The 18,368-nt window shown below is 38.9% G+C and overlaps 2 protein-coding genes across 2 annotated transcripts; one reads left to right on the plus strand and one right to left on the minus strand.

Annotated features, from left to right (window-relative positions):
- Nucleotides 1–661: 661 nt before the first annotated feature.
- Nucleotides 662–14,265, minus strand: LOC123660445. Its single transcript, XM_045595526.1, has 7 exons — nucleotides 14,190–14,265; nucleotides 13,896–14,042; nucleotides 13,340–13,478; nucleotides 12,369–12,529; nucleotides 11,680–11,754; nucleotides 3,058–3,214; nucleotides 662–1,906 (listed from the first exon to the last, which is right to left on the minus strand). The coding sequence occupies exons 1-7, from the start codon at nucleotides 14,263–14,265 to the stop codon at nucleotides 745–747; spliced, it is 1,917 nt and encodes a 638-aa protein (XP_045451482.1). The 3' UTR covers nucleotides 662–744.
- A 934-nt stretch (nucleotides 14,266–15,199) lies between these two features.
- Nucleotides 15,200–17,994, plus strand: LOC123660143 (X-ray repair cross-complementing protein 5-like). The gene is made up of 3 exons (XM_045595246.1): nucleotides 15,200–15,678; nucleotides 15,814–15,969; nucleotides 16,078–17,994. Exons 1-3 carry the CDS (start codon nucleotides 15,388–15,390, stop codon nucleotides 17,749–17,751), a joined length of 2,121 nt encoding a protein of 706 aa, XP_045451202.1. The 5' UTR covers nucleotides 15,200–15,387; the 3' UTR covers nucleotides 17,752–17,994.
- Nucleotides 17,995–18,368: the final 374 nt, after the last annotated feature.

Consider the following 18,368-nt stretch of genomic DNA (forward strand, 5'->3'; position numbering starts at 1 on the left):
AATTTTATTTTTGTACAGGAGAAATGACTTAGTAGGGCTGTATTTTTTTTTTATAAATGATCTGTTTTTAACCGTCCTTGTCAGGAATTAGTAGCGTACAAGCAATACAGAAATTGTTATAAAACCGATATTTTATGACAATACAAAGTTATCTCACAAAATAAAATAACGTTAGGATATTAATACAGATAACATAAGAATTAAATAAGAAAAAAAAATAATTTAATTTAAAATCAGTCTCCGGGTAATCTCATTAGTTAAAGTACATAAATAATTACACATTTTATTTAATAAATTACTTATTATTTAATATTTCGATATGCCTTTTTTGTGATTAAAATGTTTTATCTCTATCAATATTATTAATTAAAAATTGTTTAATTGTTTTGATTAAAAACATTAAATAACGATTAGGAGTGATATCTCTTTATTTATTGTGATGCTTTTTAATATTAGTTTTATTAATAAGTGTTTACCCGTTTTAAGACAATTAAGAATACCTTATGGCTGATTGGTTTTCATTCACATAACAGGCAAAAAACTTAATTGTGACATTTTTTGTGCTACATTTTCTATGATATCCAAAATAGTACATGTTATATTAAAATGGGACACCTAACAGTACTATAACAATTATCTTACCGCCAGTAATTAAATACTCTTTAATATATACTACTATTTTATTATTACTTAATGTGATATGATTACTTGTATCAAGTTATAAAGTCTAATTGTCAACTTGGTCTAGACGATGTGTTTACTGTTACCGTATGTAGCGCACGCATCTTTAAAGTTACTTACGTTGAAACCGGAAAAAAAATCGTCGTGTATGAACCTGACGATATTTTCTATCGGACATAGATATGTGTTATACGTTTTGAGATCGTCGATTGGGTCGTTGACCTTCATCACGATATTTTGACGATTCTTACAAAAACTCAATTTATTTGTTACATCCTCGCCGTTATAAACGGCGCGGAAATAAAAATCTTGAGCAACTGCTTTCCTTTTCGTAAATTTAAACTCGTCCCGCAAATCTTTTTTCCTGTAAACCTCGAAGATCATTCTAGATGCGTAATGAATATTATAATGCTTATGGCTATTTAGACCTAGAGCTAACATTAGCGCTTGCAACGTTTTATCATGTCCTGAGTAGACTACAAATTTTGGTCTGTTCTCTGATATTATCCTGATCATATTTTGAACAATATTGTGAATCAAACCGTACGCTATTAAAAGTCCACGTCTCCTGTTATAGATATTTTTAAATTCTTGCCTGTAGCTCCATTCCAAGTAAGCGAAAACAGACATGACATGTTCCTTCTTAATACAGAACTCCTCTTTATTCTCCGGCGTCGGATCTTTATAGTCTTCCTCGAAATCAGTTTCTCGAGCGTCATTTGGAAAATTAAAATCCGCGTCTAAATTCTTTTTAACAATCACAACGTCATCATAAGAATCCGCATTGTCCATATATCTCTGTTGGTAGTACAGAAGCTTCTCTCTTTCCATTTGAGCGTCAAAATCTAAAGGTGCTTTTTGCTTATCGTACCTACCGATAATATCTCTCGCCTTTCTACCAATTTCATTATTAAAATCTAGCTGATTGTTTATATAATCTAATTCCATATTCAGGGTGTCAATATCAACGTCTAGAAGGTGTCTGTTGGGAAGGGTTTCTGAGCGTAGTTTTCTCCTCTTCTTGATTGACTGTTTTGGCTTTGTTTTTAGTTTTTCTGTACATGGTAGAGGAGCGTCGTGACACATGTACGCTAGTAATGCGTCTCTAACAACATCCGCGTCTACGTATTCTTGAGATTCGAATAATACGTTCGAAAGTTTTCGTATCAATTCCTTGATGGCTGGATGAGATTCTAACCTACTTTTTGCTTGTAGACCGATTTTTCTGGAAAAGAAATTTGAATTATATTAAAAATAAGATTTTAATTTTTTTCAAATGGTTAGCAATACAACGAACTAAATATAGCCTAGTATTCCAAATATAGTTGCATATAAATATAAAATTGAGATAGGGCACAACACAAAGTATGGAGCAATACAACTGAGGACCTCAACTTTCCAGATTTTCGCTGCCAAATAATACGAGGGTGGATCAAAAAGTTCGTGGCCCGACGAGCAAAAACGATTTTATCTAGCAATTTTATCGACCGTTTGGATATGTTTTTGAACCGTTTTGTTACTATTGACGGAACCTGAGTCCATCACTATACATCAGAGAATGAACAACCGTCCAAGCAACGGAAAAAATCCGATGAACCGACCCCAAAGAAAGCCAAGGCAATTTCATTAGCTGGCAAGGTGATGGCATCAGTTTTTGAGATCCTCGTGGAGGCATAATGGTAGAATATTTTTCAAAAGGCCAAAAAATAAACTCAGTATACTATTGCGCCTACTGCGTCGTTTGCGTGAATAACTTAAAAAACCTTCCAGGGTTACTAATAAAGTGTTGATTCACCGGGATAACGCACGTGTCTACCCATCTGTCGAAAGTATGACTCAAATAGTCTAGTCGACAAGTTGAAAATGGTCGAAAATAGAGATACTGATCTTAAAATTATGTGTGATAGCACATTGGATCCGGAAAGACGCCTAGAAAATGTTCTAAGAGAGAGTATTACACACACACACATTAGAGTGTATAAGCACATAAAAAATTGCAAAAATTATAAACAATCAAAGATGAAAAAAAATGGCATTTCGTTTTAGCCAATATTTCATAAACTATTAATATTTGAGAAATTAAAAAAAAATCTGAAGGAGAAGGAAATTTCCAATAAAAAACTTCTAACTCTAGGAACTCTATTTCCATTATTTATAATTTTAATTTAGCAAATGTCTATAAGCTACGGAAGTAGCTTACCGTCAGGTGGGCCGAACGTTTGTTAGCTAACCTAGTTATATAAAAAAAAATCAGGTGAACCGTTTGCCTCCATAGTAAAAGTTTATTCAAATATTGGCGGAAGCAGAACGCCCCACGTGCTATACACCGAGCGAGCTACATAAGGGCGCACGTCAGGGGTAAGTTAGTGCACGTACTTGGCGAGCGCGTGGTGTGCGGCGCATGCGCAGTGCCGGAAGCAGAAGGCCACGCTGTGAGCCTCGCGCGCCGCCGCCGCCGCGCGCGTGCTGCCCCACGCCAGCGCCTGCGCCGACTGGAACGTGCGCCGGTACCGGGTGCTGTACAAGACGCCACCTGACGACAAGCAACGAGTAACCGATCAAATACGCTTCAGCTTGTAACATCCCACTGCTATACGCCTCTTTCCCCGTGCAGGAGAAGGATCAGAGCTTAATCCACCACGCTGCTCCAATGCGGTTTGGCGGATAAACAATAAGTGGACCGATCAAGTGTGTTAGTTATATAGATAAATAATTTTGTGTCACGATGTTGTCCGATGTTTGTCCGGGCTAATCTTAGTCCAGTAGGGACTGATTTTAATGAAATTTCGGTACAGATATGTCATTTTGTCCAACTTAAAATATAGGCTATATTTTATTTCGATTAATGACTGTGATATTTTTATTGCAAAATTAAAAAATGTACCGGTACGAAGTTCGCCAGGTCAGCTGGTATGTATATATATATTTTATCATTGGTCAGTTCTGGACTCACAACCAAACTAGAGACTTGTTTTCTAGTTTTTGAGAATGTAGCATGTGTAAAAAAATACAGATCACACATTAATGTTTGTTACGTCCGACCTGGAGTATATTGAAAACGAGTGGAAGCGTGATCTCAGGTACGAACGGGACGAACAATTGTCTGCAGTACGCAGAGCTAACACTCAATGTCTTAAATAAAAATCCTACCTTAGTTTCACTGAATACTGTTCGGTGAAGCCTCGCCAGGTATAACTTAATTAACATCAAACTATAATTGGCCAATCATTACGTCTAATGCTAATCAATTATACTTAACTGAAGTGGCGGGCTGAAGCAGGAACCAGCAATCAAAATGGCCGTTGTTCGGCGTAGTTCACTCACGTTTTTCACAATAATTCAACAAGGAATACAAGGAATACAATTTGCTATTAACAATTAAATTACTTCAAACAACAAAGGATGGTTCGATCAACAAAAGGCGATAATTTTTCGCGAGAACGAACAAGTAAAAACAAAAGCGTAACTTTTATACGGAGACCGGAAAAACGATGCAAATTTTTAAATTCAAAAGCGACGAATGACAGCTCATAGATAAAAACCATTTCGTAAACTATACTAACTGTCATAGATAATATAATAGTTTAGTGTTGCTACATTTGGTTCATAACATCTACCCGCCTCGGCCAGGACTACCTGGCCGCTAATCAATTGGCAGTCGTGACAAGGTTGATACCGCTCTCTTCAGAACAGAACCGTCCACCCGAACCTCAGCAAAACGGGGCACTCCATCTGCTCCAAAGACGAGGTTAAGAATGCGCCCTCTGCGCCAACACAGTGGCGGTGAGTTAGCGTCCTTAACCAGAACGAGGTCACCAACATGCGGTGGATCAGTCTTGTCAGTCCACTTAACGCGCTGCTGGAGAATATGCAAATATTCCAAATTCCAACGTTTCCAAAAGCTCTGAGTGAGTTGTTGGATCAATTCAAACCGCGAGAGACGATTGAGTTTCACATCAACATAGGGGTATTCCGGCAGGGCGTTCAGCGGCCGTCCAATCAAAAAATGGCCCGGTGTGAGGGCTTCCAAATCGTTAGGGTCTGAAGAGATCGGGCACAACGGGCGTGAATTCAACATGGCTTCAATTTTGCAAAACACAGTTGCGAGCTCCTCAAATGTTAATACGGACTCGCCAATTACTCGTCGCAAATGTGTTTTGGCAACCTTTACAACACTTTCAAAAATTCCTCCCCAGTGGGGGCATGACGCGGGACTGAACTTCCAAGTTATTCTGCGACTAGCTAGTCTAGACGCAATCTCAGTCTCATTAGACGCCAAAAATTCATATATCTCTTTTAAATAGTTATTTGTGCCTTTGAAGTTGGTACCGCAATCCGACCGAATCAAGGACGGTAGTCCTCGTCGTGACACGAATCTATCTAACGTCGCAACAAAGGCCTCTGTCGAGAGGGCTGAGACTAGTTCTAAGTGTACCGCCTTGGTGGACAGGCAAACAAAGACGCACAGGTAGGACTTGACCGTTTTACTGTTCCTGAGGGTCGAGGTCTTAACCGAAAAGGGACCTGCAAAGTCCGTCCCAACTCCAGCAAAGGGCCTTGTCTCTGTGACCCGATCCGACGGCAGGTCACCCATGATAGGCTGCATGGTAGAGGCCTTGAGTCTATAACAAGACATGCAGCGAAAGACCACACTACGGATCGTCCTTCGGGCCGATAAAATCCAAAATTCTCGTTGTAAAATGGCCAATAAGGCATTACAGCCGGCGTGGGAGTTCTTGATGTGACGATCAGTCACTAACAAACTCACTAAGTGGCCACTTTTGGGCAACAGGAGGGGATGACGAGCTCCATACGGGAGGTTTGCGTTCCTTAGACGCCCTCCGACTCGCAAAAGACCCGCACTGTCCAAAAAGGGGTTCAGTTTGCAAATGGCTCCAGACAGCTTACATTTGCCTTTTCTCAAAATATCAATCTCATTTTCAAAGTTCTCTTCTTGCACAGAACGAACCCAATGAAGAAGAGCATCCTGGAGCTCTTGTGGCGATAAGAACGCCTCCAAGCATTTGTTCTGTGGGTGTCTACAATTTCTGGTGAAGCGCTTGATCCAAGCGGTGACCCCCAGTAATTTGTCTAATGAGCTGTAGCGATTCATTAGGAAATCTGGGTCGAACGGATGGTCCCGCCGTTCAATCGCAAGGGTTCGCAACCCAGGCAATGTGACAGTATCCAAGGCCGGTGTTCGCGGCCAATTAGATTCTGACCTGGTCAACCACTCAGGTCCCCACCACAGGGAGTGCTCAACCAAAAAGGGGGCCATACATCCCCGTGATGCGCAATCAGCAGGGTTGACTTCGCCAGGCACATGCCTCCAGATTAACGGGGTTTCCGATTTCTGGATCTGAGAGACCCGATTTGCAACAAACACCTCTAAGGTGTGGACTGACGTCTTCAGCCAACATAGGACAATTTGACTGTCAGTCCATGCATAGACTGTCTCAATGTTAACTGACGGGCACAAGGTGGACATGACGTGATTCAAGAGGCGAGCAAGAAGGGCCGCCCCTGACAACTCTAGCTTGGGAATTGTCAAGGTAGTTCGAAGAGGCGCGACCTTGCTCTTCGCCATGACCAATGACACCTTCACTTGACCATCCATGGTCACGGTGCGCAAATATACGGCTGCTGCGTACCCACGTTCCGAAGCGTCCGAAAACCCATGAAGGGACGCTGTATGCTTCCCTGGTGGAAGCATAGCACGGGGCAACGATATCATATTGATAGCAGGCAATGAGGAAGCAAACAGGAGCCAGTCCTTCAAAATAGCTTCGCGGAGTGGCTCGTCCCATCCAAGACCTGCAGTCCAAAGTCTCTGCAGGAAGCATTTGGCCCAGAATATGACTGGGCATATCCAACCATTGGGATCAAACGTTCTCGCGACAGTCGACAGAACCAGCCGTTTCGTCCAAGTGCGAGGCGAATCCAAATCGACGTTGAACGTGAAGATGTCCTGGACTGGTCTGTACTGTATTCCAAGGACTGTCATCATGGTAGGATTGTCACGGTTCTCAAATAGGTGAGGATCCTGCTGGTGGTCATCAGGTAGCCCATCCAAGAGCGCAGGTAAGTTGGAGATCCATTTACGCAATTCATATCCTGCGGAGGCTAGGATGCCAATCAATTCGTCACGCAAAAGGAGAGCCTCTCTCTCCGTGGACGCACCAGTACATATGTCATCAACATATAGGTCCTCCTTCAAAATGGCGGCTGCGCGAGGAAACGACATACGCTCTCGATCTGCGAGCTCCCAAAGCGAACGTATGGCCAAAAAGGGGCTAGACCGCAGCCCGTATGTGTTCGTGTTGAGTTCGTAGACAAGTATGGGATCTTGCGGGTTTTCCCGCCACAATATCAGCTGGTATCGACGATCATCAGGGTGGATTACCGTTTGCCTGAACATCATCTTGATGTCAGCTACGAAAACGAATTGGTGACGCCGAAACCGCGTGATGACGTCACAAAGGTCCTTAAGCAATTTGGGACCAGAATGAAGACACTGGTTCAAGGACACTCCCGATGTGGTCTGCGCAGAACCATCAAATACTGTGCGCAGCTTGCCACTTGACGGCTTTATCACAGCATGATGCGGGAGGAAAAAATGCTCCGTCGAGCGCCAGTCAAGTTTTGACACAGACATGTGTCCCAAATCTTCATACTCCCGCATGAAGTCAATATACTTCTCTTTGAGTAGCGGGTCCCTGCTCATGCGGCGTTCCATTGCCAACAAACGCTTCTCTGCAGTAGGCCGCGAGTCGCCAAGGGGCGGTCGTACGGCAAGAAATGGCAATCTTGTCATGATCCGGCCAGAACGAAGATAACTAGTGTTGCTCTTGTAGAACCGTTCACACTCCTCGTGTTCCGGATCAGAGCGGGGTGCTTGTGGTGGCTCTTCCACTTCCCAAAATCTCTGCACGGCGTCAGAGAGGGCGGAGCCCACCATCAAAGCCGTTCCAGGTTCAGCAGGAGGGGGAGCCCTCAATACAGGCCCCATCAATGCGAACCCAAATATGGTCCGGAGGGCTACTAAGCCACCTGGCTGCAAAACACGATCCTTACCGAGTAATATTTTGCCCAGTACATCGGCGCCAAGCAACAAATCGACCGTGCCAGGTAGGTCGAATTTAGGGTCAGCCAAGTCCAAATCGGCGGTCAATTTTACCGCATCCGCAGACAACCGAACTTGCGGGTGACTGCCCAAGATGTTCTCCATCACAATGGCCGACGATCTCAGCGTCGGGCGTGGAGAATTTGAAGGCGAGAACTCAAACGAAACGTGGCCCTCAACCGTGGTTACAGGGGCGTTCCCGACACCTCTTATTACATCTGAATACTTTTTAATATTCAGGCCAGTCTGCCCCACCAACCAAGACGAGGCTATGCACCCTTGTGAGCCTGTGTCCAATATTGCTCGGACTACAACCGAGGCGCCCGTCCGTCCCCAGACCCGGACATAGGCCGTGGGCAAGAGGACGGTCTCAAAAGGGGGTGGTGCATAGCGGGGGCAGACGCCAACATCCTAATGTTGGCGTGGCGGCGATCTATCGCCGCTGTCCCGGGACGGCACGTCAAAACGAGGGAGTGGTTTAAACTCGCCCTCCTCTCGATGGCGACTGCCACGAGCCATAGTCGGCAGTTCGTAGCGCCGGGAGCGTCCGTACCGAGGGTTGCGCGGTTCCAAACGGGGACGCTTCGCCAAAGGGGGAGACAGCAAACGTACCGGACGTGCATCACGATAGTCGCGGTACATGACCGGAGGTGACCTTATTTGGCCACGCGGGGAAAGTGGGGGCGAGGGGGACACAAAGGTACGGGTTTGAACCCGAGGCCCTCTTTCATACCCGCCCGTGGGGCTGCGCACCGAGCCATGCTGGCGATTTACGGCAGCACAATCTGCGCGGCGGGGTGGAGGTGAGCCGGACTCCAAAATGCGGGACTGTTCCCGGCGTCCACTCACATACCCGCCCGAAGGCGACCCCGGGTGGTCGCGACGGCCATTCGCGTTGGCGCACAGCACCTTCAGATGCTGCCCTCCACAAATAGGACACGGGTGCGTGTCGGGGCAGGCGCGCTGGTAGTGGTCCCCCAGGCAGGAGAAACACCAGCCTCGGGCCTTAGCAATCCGCCTACGAGAGGCCACATGCAACGCTACAAAGTCCGGGCACTGCATCGTTCGGTGCCCCCGGGACTTACAGAACCGGCAGACCGGTCGCGCAGCCTGCGCGACTGCAAAGCGGGGGGACGCCCTTCCCTTTGGCGCCATTTGAGCAGTGCGCCGTTTGTTGGTGGGTCCGGAGCTTGATAGTCCCACCGGCGCATCCATAACGTCGCCCATGCGACACTCATTCTCCAGGAACGCCAACAATTGCTCATAACTAGGGAGAGGAGATGCCTCATCCCTAGTGTGCGCCTGTTCAAAACGTGCTCTCAGGGACACCGGCAACCGCTTGAGCATAATACGCACCAACCAGTATGACGACTGGTCAACCGGCAGGCCCAAGCGGCTAAGAGCATTGGTAGCTGCAACGAGGGGGTTAAGCATCTTGGTCCTCAACTGGGCGGTATTACTCACGACAGGAATGTCCATTATCTGGTCGATATGAGCATCGGCCAGACAGCGCTGGTTTTGGTAGCGCTTGGTGAGTAATGACCGTGCGACCGCATAGCTCCCTTCACAAATCGGGAGGTGCTGCACCAATTCTCTTGCCTCTCCATCCAGCACTGAGAGCAGGTAGGCCAGCTTTTGGGACAGGCTCAAATCCTCCCTAGAGTCCACAAGGCTTTCGAACAGGCCGATGAAACCCATCCACGCGTCGAGTCGACCATCGAAACGGGGGAGATCCAGGTTAGGCAGTCGGGTCAAAAGGCCCACGGGAGTCTTCAAAGAGGCCCTTGTAGGCGGTACTCCGGCGCGCGAGGCTAAGATCTCCCGGGCGCGTTGGGAGATTTCATCGGCGAGGCCCAAAATTTGGACGTAGTCCTCGTGGACTTGCTCCCGTCGCTCCTTCGGAAGCGACTCCATTGGCACATCGTCAAGGTGCAGAAGGAGGCGCTGGTACAGAGTCTCGACCTGTTCAAGTCGAGCCGGGCATTTCTCGTACCTGTCTATTAAGGCCTCCGTGCGGTCTTCCCTATTCACCAAGGCGACCGCTGAACTGAACCATCTCAGTTGAGCTGTGATTCCTGAACAAGATTCACGGACCATGGTGACCGCGGTCGAAGTCATCTTCAAAGGCACAGATATAACAACAGTAACAACAAACAATAATCAAATTAATTCCAATGAAACAACTGCTATCACTGAATTGAAATCAAGTATCAAATCTTAAATAACTTCAGTAATAATACAAGAAAAAATTAAAACTAAGTTTTTTAATCTAATATTTCAACAAACTAGATTCAAAGCAATAACACAATTTACTCAACAAATTAATGAATTTACTGATAAATACCCATTTAAACAGCTATTTCTAATCTTATACTAACAAACAAGAGTATTTATAAGAAATTAACCTTCAATAAAGCATAAGACAACAGCTGTTATTAACTCAAATCAAAATATTAGACCTTAAGTATCTAAATATAATATTTTAATAAAGAAAGAATTAAACAAATTGTGACCTAACTTATTCATACAATATAATAAACTGAGCAACAATAAGTTAACCACGCTCTGCTACCAAAACTTGTTACGTCCGACCTGGAGTATATTGAAAACGAGTGGAAGCGTGATCTCAGGTACGAACGGGACGAACAATTGTCTGCAGTACGCAGAGCTAACACTCAATGTCTTAAATAAAAATCCTACCTTAGTTTCACTGAATACTGTTCGGTGAAGCCTCGCCAGGTATAACTTAATTAACATCAAACTATAATTGGCCAATCATTACGTCTAATGCTAATCAATTATACTTAACTGAAGTGGCGGGCTGAAGCAGGAACCAGCAATCAAAATGGCCGTTGTTCGGCGTAGTTCACTCACGTTTTTCACAATAATTCAACAAGGAATACAAGGAATACAATTTGCTATTAACAATTAAATTACTTCAAACAACAAAGGATGGTTCGATCAACAAAAGGCGATAATTTTTCGCGAGAACGAACAAGTAAAAACAAAAGCGTAACTTTTATACGGAGACCGGAAAAACGATGCAAATTTTTAAATTCAAAAGCGACGAATGACAGCTCATAGATAAAAACCATTTCGTAAACTATACTAACTGTCATAGATAATATAATAGTTTAGTGTTGCTACATTTGGTTCATAACAATGTTACTATTTGAATAATTTTGGAAAACACAAACACAACATAGCCTAAAAGATCCAGCAACAAAATCATTAGGTTCATCATGTAGATAATCAAACTCTAATTTCTACAAAACTTAAACTTAGAATAGACGATTACATTGATAGCTGGGTGCTAGTCAAAAAGTGCGTTAAAATCATCATCATTAATTCAGAATATCGCAGTCCACTGCTGGGTCCACTGTGGCCTGGGCCACTGATAGGCCTCCACAAGTTCGCGCCAAAAATGGGGCGAACTCATGTGTGTTACCCATAGTCACCACGCTGGGCAGGCGGGTTGGTGACCGCAGGGCTGGCTTTGTCGCATCGAAGACGCTGCTACCCGTCCTTGGCCTGTGTATTTCAAAGCCAGCAGTTGGATGGTTATCCCGCCATCGGTCGGCTCTTTAAGTTCCTCTTAAGGTGGTGGTGGAACTGTGTTATCCCTTAATCGCTTCTTACGACACCCACGGGAACATAAGGGATGGCTATATTCTTTACTGCCGTAGTAATTCATTCACTTCTTGATTAAAACGTAAAGATTTAGCAATGGGATCTTAGACTAACACAACACATTTAGAGAGAAGATGCCTTGAAAATCATTATAAATTTGATCAAAATTTTCTTCGTGGTTATGAGTTTTAAATGTTATTGACAAAATTAGAAATTAAGAAATCAAATAATAAATAGACGCTTACCTGTATCACGTTTTCCCGTCAAATCCATATATTCGGGCCCAAGCTTATCAGCATATGCCTCTCTAAGAATGTTACCTAGAAAAAAATATATTATGTACCTATTTAATTTTCAAAAACATAAGATTGTTGTCAGAAGAAAAATAAACTACAAGTAAATAAATATAATAAATAAAATCTATAAGGTTATCAAAAGCAATTTTATTATTACAGGAGAAACTTTATATTTAACTTTTTTTTAAACGTGTACGCAATTTAATTTTGTTTTCCTGCTCCAAGAATGGTAAAAACCCATTTTATTTCATGTCCTCATGTCCATGTCATGTCATTTCATAAGGCAAGAATTATTTCCCGCATTATGAATAACTTTGCTGCTCAAGAAAAAAAAAACAGTTATCCCAAACAATGTAAATAATCTTACCAACACAATTTAGAAAATTTAAACAGATCAACCATATCTGTGCAAATATGTAAACCACAAAGATTAAAACATCGAAAGAAAACCATTATTTTTTGTTAAATATCTATAGAAGTTTAGCCAAGATTTTTTTTAATTATTTAAAAATTAACCAGACGGACTTTTGGAACTATTGGAAATCATAAATATTTCAAACTCAAAAATTTATAAATTTCAAACAAATTTTTCCAGAAGAATCTATTCACTTATCAAAATAGTAAAATGGAAATCTTACCAACAGTTATCATCTGCAGGACCCCAGTTGGTGTTAACTGACCCAATGCACAGTGAGTAGCGGCAGCACGGGGCAAAGAGGGGAAATTATGAAATGGCCCTGGACCGGCTACCCACCATGCACGACCTGACGCGCTTGCATTTAATACAAATTCTTCATAACTGCAACAAATTGTAATATATGAACTACATTAGATTTATTACTCTGGTTTCCCTTCAAAACGCATAAATCTTTCGCCTTTTACATTAGATTTATTGGCTAACTAGCCGGCCCGTGCCCACTTCGTTGGCCATTAATTATTTTTGTGATGCAAATATATACTCATATCATATCATACAGTTTTCATCTTGCTCGCATTTCTCTGACTTGATTTATGTATATTATTTTTTTTACTGAATTTTTTGTTTAATACCAATAAAATATGGCTATATTACTACATATAGCCTATATCACTCCGGAATAGTGTAGCTTTCTGTTAGTGAAAGAATTTTCATAATTGGATCAGTATTTGCGAAGATTGCCCCCTACAAACAAACGAAAGTTAAAATCTTTACCTCTTTATAATATGTTATAGATTAAAAATGTAAAAATCATTTTTATTTTTTATCAAACAAGTATGGTAAAGCAGTTACCGTAGCCTATGAACAGGAGCAGACTTTCAAAAAGCTCTGACTATCTTACTCAACACATGATCACAAAAACCAATTTAGAGCACTATTATTTAGCTGTGTTCTGTTCACTGATTGACTCCAGATTTTAACTAGGGTACTTTCTGCTGTGTCTTCAATAACCTATTGTGTTGTTTTTTTTTTGTTACAAAAAAAAAATATTATAGCTACACTAATGTGTTGTCAGAAATAGTAAAGTGGTTCTATAGTGGTTCTCAGGTTACGACGTGACATGAAATAAGGGAAGGGAAGGAAATATGGATTAATTTTATAAATAATAGATGATAATAAAGAAAATGATACCCTTTAAGTAGAGGAGACACAGGTACAGTGTCACAAGGCAGTTTATCCCCCCCTCTTAAGTGAGTGAGGGGTCCTCGGTCTCCATGTCTAGTTACCACCAGAACTCCTTGCAATAGCCATGTATCTGTGTCTACAGCGGCTGATAACAAATACCCATAGCATATTTTACAACTAATCTTATTTTTAAGGGAAAAACATTATTAAAAAAGGGTTAAAATAAACAGAATCATAATTTTAATTTCATAGTCTGCTTATGTTTTTAATATATATAATAACTAAATTAAATAATGAAAATACAAAAAACAACAATTTTAGTATACAAACTTTATTCCTAACTTTTACTTATAAATAAATTCAAAATTATAAAAATTGAAACAATGAATTATCATTATATAATCATATAGCTCATAAATATATTTACTGCCAAATTATATTAAATCTTATGATTAAAACTAGCCATGATTGTTGCATATAGGTTTCTAGAAGATTTATTTTTAAAACTTTAAATTTATTGTAAAAACTTTGAATTTAACACTAGTCATTAGTATTATATTACCTTCTGATCCTCTAACAATACTATCAGGGGGATTGCAGACTCGGAGAAATAGTTTTCGGTACTTTGAGTCACTTCTTGATATATATTCGTTTTGTGGTACCTTTAATGCGACTGTATCCTCCGCCACTGACATATATTTGTAAACAACTGAAATATTTATTTATATTTATTTTTTTTTAAATGTTAAAAATTTATCAATACCTCTTATAAACATAAAAGTACAAAAAACAACATTTTAATGTGATTCCGCTTTTACTTTTTTTTATTTTTTAAGTTCATTGTTTAAAAACATACCTGTAATTAGAAAAAAAATCCATACACTCATTCCTAAATAACAATAAAATGCTCTATGTTGAAAAGAAAACTTCATCATTTTAAATTTTACACGCGCCCAAGTCGGATTAAAATAATATCAAAGATTCTAGCAAAGGTCATGTTTATTTTAAAAATATTTTATCATATTTCATTGTAATTATCTAGCTATATTTTTTATCAATGAGCTATATTGATCAACAAATAGTTGACAGCTGTCAGTGTCAAAAATTAGTGACGTCTAAAGCGCTGCTTTTAAATCAGTGTTTTAAATTCTTTTAATATTTTGCAATAAAATTTAATAATAAATTAATTGTAATATAGAGAAGATATAAAATTCAGTTTCATTATTATTAAAATAAATGGCATTTAGTAGAAAAGTAGTTATACGGCCTTTTTCACCGGTTATGAATAAAGCTTATTTTTAGGACCTGTTTGTCCTCAATCAATAAACTACGACTATTAGATTTAGATTTACGATTAAAATATTACTATCTTGAAAATATTGTGAAATTCGTAGATATAAGAGAATAATATATCAATAACTTTTGTGTTGGATAATAATATACCGTCATCAGTCAAATAGCGTTTTCCACACGATCATACACGATATACGGGTCATGAAATTAAGTCCAATTTCAATGGAATTGAAAAAAAGAGAAATAGGCTCACTGAATTTGGCCCTTCTTTTTTCGATTTACGGTTGTTTTTTTAATTATTTGTTCTTCATTTGTTCGTTATTGTTCGATTGTAAAAATTGTTTGTTCGTCTTTTATTTATTTATAATTAATTAAACAAATGTTCACCCTTAAGTTGGCCCACCTAACTAAATATCGTGTGTAAATAAAGAATCTTTATTTTTGTCACTCAAATTAATTAATTTTGAACAAACAATTTTTACAATTGAACAATAACGAACAAACAATTAAAAGTAAAAAAAAATCAAAAATCGTAAAAAGTGGGCCAAATTCAATTTGCCCCACTATAGTTTTCGACCTATAGACTGCGATTGTTTTGGTTGTTGACATTGACAGTTAGTGTGGCTCAAACTCAAATCAATTTTAAACTTGTTGAAACTTGTAATAGTAATTAATTTTTTTTATTTCATGTTAGAAAGTAATACTGTTTTCTGATATACTATAGTCTCAAACTCGTCTAATATACAAAAATAGTTGTAAAAATGGCTCCTAAAAGAATAGAAAATGGTACAGTGATCATTTTAGACATAGGAAGAAACGTTTCGGAACCAGATGAAAAGAACGGGAAAAGTTTTTTTGAATTGGCTAGAGAGTGCACTATACATATAATAGAAAGAAAAATAATAAGCCAAGGCAGTAATTTACTCGGTATCATCTTATTAGGGTCAAAAAACACTAAAAATAATTTAGCTGCATCAGGTTGTAAATATATAGAAACATACGCTGACTTACAATATCCTACTTGGCAAATGATTCGTGACTTACCTGAGAAGGTATGTATTTTTATTATTTCTGATAACAATGAAGGTTCCTACATAGTGTACCAAAACCTTATAAAAATATTTATTTCCTTATGGCATAATTTTAGAACATATTGAATCTCCGTACATTATGCAATTTTTTTTCAGCCTTCAAAAGCAAGAGGAAATTGGTTTGATGCACTACTGGTAGCTGTTGATAATTTTAAAAGTGAAATAAGTGCTATGAAGATTATTAATAAGCAAATAATATTTATGACAAATTTCCAAAAACCATCTGGCATAGAGGACAGTGAATTGGAGCAGGTATTATTGTTAATCATTCAATTTTAATTTGTGTACCTATATTCTATGTTTATGTAGTTAAGTGTATAATATTAAAAAATCTCAATTTTGATTCTAAATTCTTTACAGATTCTAGCTGGCTTACAAGAAGAAGAATTTCAAATTGACGTAATTGGTCTAAATGTATATTCAAATGAATACAAAAATGAGGAAATAGAACTTGTAAAAAAAATTGTGGAATTGACAAATGGAGTCTCGGTAACATTCGAATTTACCATGAGATACTTACTATTTCATAAGAAGAAGGCTGTAAATGCGGTACCCTGGAATGTAGATTTAAATATTGGCCCCTCAATAAAAATACCAGTATCATCATATATCAGATTAAAAGATGAAGCAGTTGTAAAAAAATGGATTATGGCAATAAAAGACCCAGTCACAAATACTAAAAGTGCCACAGAATACATGCAGAAAAGTAAAATTTTCCTTAACCCTGAAAATCAAACTGTGATCGATAAGGATAAAAGCATCAAGGGCTATCAATATGGACAACAAGTCATACCATTCTCTGACTGTGATGAAGCTATGTTGTACGATTCTGGTCCAAAATCCTTATCAGTGTATGGTTTTACAAAGGCTTCAAATATAACATGGCAATGTCTAAATGGTGATGGTTTGTCGTATGTTTTTGGTCGAAAAGGTGATAAAAAAGCACAATATGCTGTCAGATGTTTAGTCGAGTGTCTTCATGAATTGAACTTAGTTGGAATAGTGAGGAGAGTGTATAACAATGGAAATGCACCAAAAATGTATGCTCTTATGCCTGTTCTTGATTCTAATAACTTTTTTTGTCTATCCATGGTTGGCATATGTTATAAAGACGAAATAAAGAATATGTCATTTCCCCCAACAGATATTAAAAAGTATGCATGCTCTGATGAACAGGTTAATGCTTTTGTTAATTTAATTAAAGCAATGGATTTAATGAAAGCATATGAAGAGAGTGACTTTGATGAAACAGAAGCATTTCCAATTGCAAGAATAGTTAGTCCATCGGCTCAGTATGTTTTAGACTGCATAGCTTTTAGAGCCATGAATCCAGGAAAACCTCTACCGCAACCAAGAGAAGATATAAAAATGCTGTTCAAAGTACCCCCATTAGTAGAAAAAAGGAGTAAACAGTCCCTGGAAAAATTAAAAAGTTTATTTGTTTTAAATAAAGTTGAAATAAAAAAGAAGGAAAAGAAGACAAGTGATGCAATGGATGTAGACCAGTTTGATGATGCCTCTACCTCGAAATCATTTGATAAAGATATGAAGAATATTCCTAAAATTGACCTTAACGCATTTAAGAAACCTAATTATCATATAAAGAAGATTGGAACTCAAAATCCACTTGATGATTTCGACACCCTCAAAAAAGAAGGTATCAGCATGAAAGACCTTGCTACCCAAATAACAGCAGTAATCGAAAGTATGGTTTATGGAAATATTGATGGAGACCTCACAAAAGTTATGGAAGTAATGTCACATTTTAGACAAGAATGTATTAAATCAGAACCTTCACATTACAACGATTGGCTAAAGAATTTCAGAATGGAATTAATAGATCGTAATAGAGACGATGTTATCAAAATAATTCATGATAATAAACTTAATTATATTTTAAAGAGCGAAAACATTCTAAGTAACACTGAGTCTGACTCATGTGATGATAGTCAAGTATATGAAACTGATACAATACCTAACTTGACAGAAGTCACTATAAGTTCAGAAGTTAACGATCTTTTTGATAACATGTAGTATTAATATAATTATATTGTTTGTATTTTTATTGTTTGCTTTTTGAATAATTGTTTGTGATATTTATAGTTACTTGACTTTTTAGAATTGTTAATGTTGTAAACTAATTTTCTAAAAAGTAGTACACTTATTATTACTTATTAAATAAGCAAAATAAGAAATTAATAATTAAAAAATATTATAGTTTTGGTATATCCATAAAGTAAAGCATAACTTGTCAAGATTTATTAAATATTTTATATAGTGTCTATTTTTAAATTTACCCTTTTTACACAAAACAAAACAAATAATTAAGTCTAAAACATTTAATAATTTCATAATATGTTCTAATCTCAATTTTGCACACAATAAATTCATTTTATCTTACAATTAAAAATCATTTAAGAAATCATTGTACGCCACTGGGGGATATTTTATTCTGCGAGTTTAAAAGTTCGAGAAATTCTTGCAACGAAAGGTCCTCTTGGCAGTCTGTATCAAGATCGTGTTCAAGTTGCGCTTCCATCGAGTTTGCTTCCGGACTAAGGACGATATTTTCATCAAGCACGACATGATTAAGACGTGACTTGAGGCTTTGAAGTATTTCCTCGAGTTCTAAACATTTGTTTCGAATCGAA

Source organism: Melitaea cinxia, chromosome 15, assembly GCF_905220565.1.
Source record: "Melitaea cinxia chromosome 15, ilMelCinx1.1, whole genome shotgun sequence".
NCBI lineage: Eukaryota > Metazoa > Arthropoda > Insecta > Lepidoptera > Nymphalidae > Melitaea > Melitaea cinxia.

Coding starts and splice junctions, on each gene's coding strand:
- LOC123660445 (XM_045595526.1), bottom strand. CDS start 14,265: ATGAAGTTTTCTTTTCAACATAGAGCATTTTATTGTTATTTAGGAATG. Junction 13,479..13,895: donor TATTGTTAGAGGATCAGAAG/GTAATATAATAC, acceptor ATTTGTTATCAG/CCGCTGTAGACACAGATACA. Junction 12,530..13,339: donor GTGTCTCCTCTACTTAAAGG/GTATCATTTTCT, acceptor AATTTGTTGCAG/TTATGAAGAATTTGTATTAA.
- LOC123660143 (XM_045595246.1), top strand. CDS start 15,388: ATGGCTCCTAAAAGAATAGAAAATGGTACAGTGATCATTTTAGACATA. Junction 15,679..15,813: donor TTCGTGACTTACCTGAGAAG/GTATGTATTTTT, acceptor ATTTTTTTTCAG/CCTTCAAAAGCAAGAGGAAA. Junction 15,970..16,077: donor AGGACAGTGAATTGGAGCAG/GTATTATTGTTA, acceptor AATTCTTTACAG/ATTCTAGCTGGCTTACAAGA.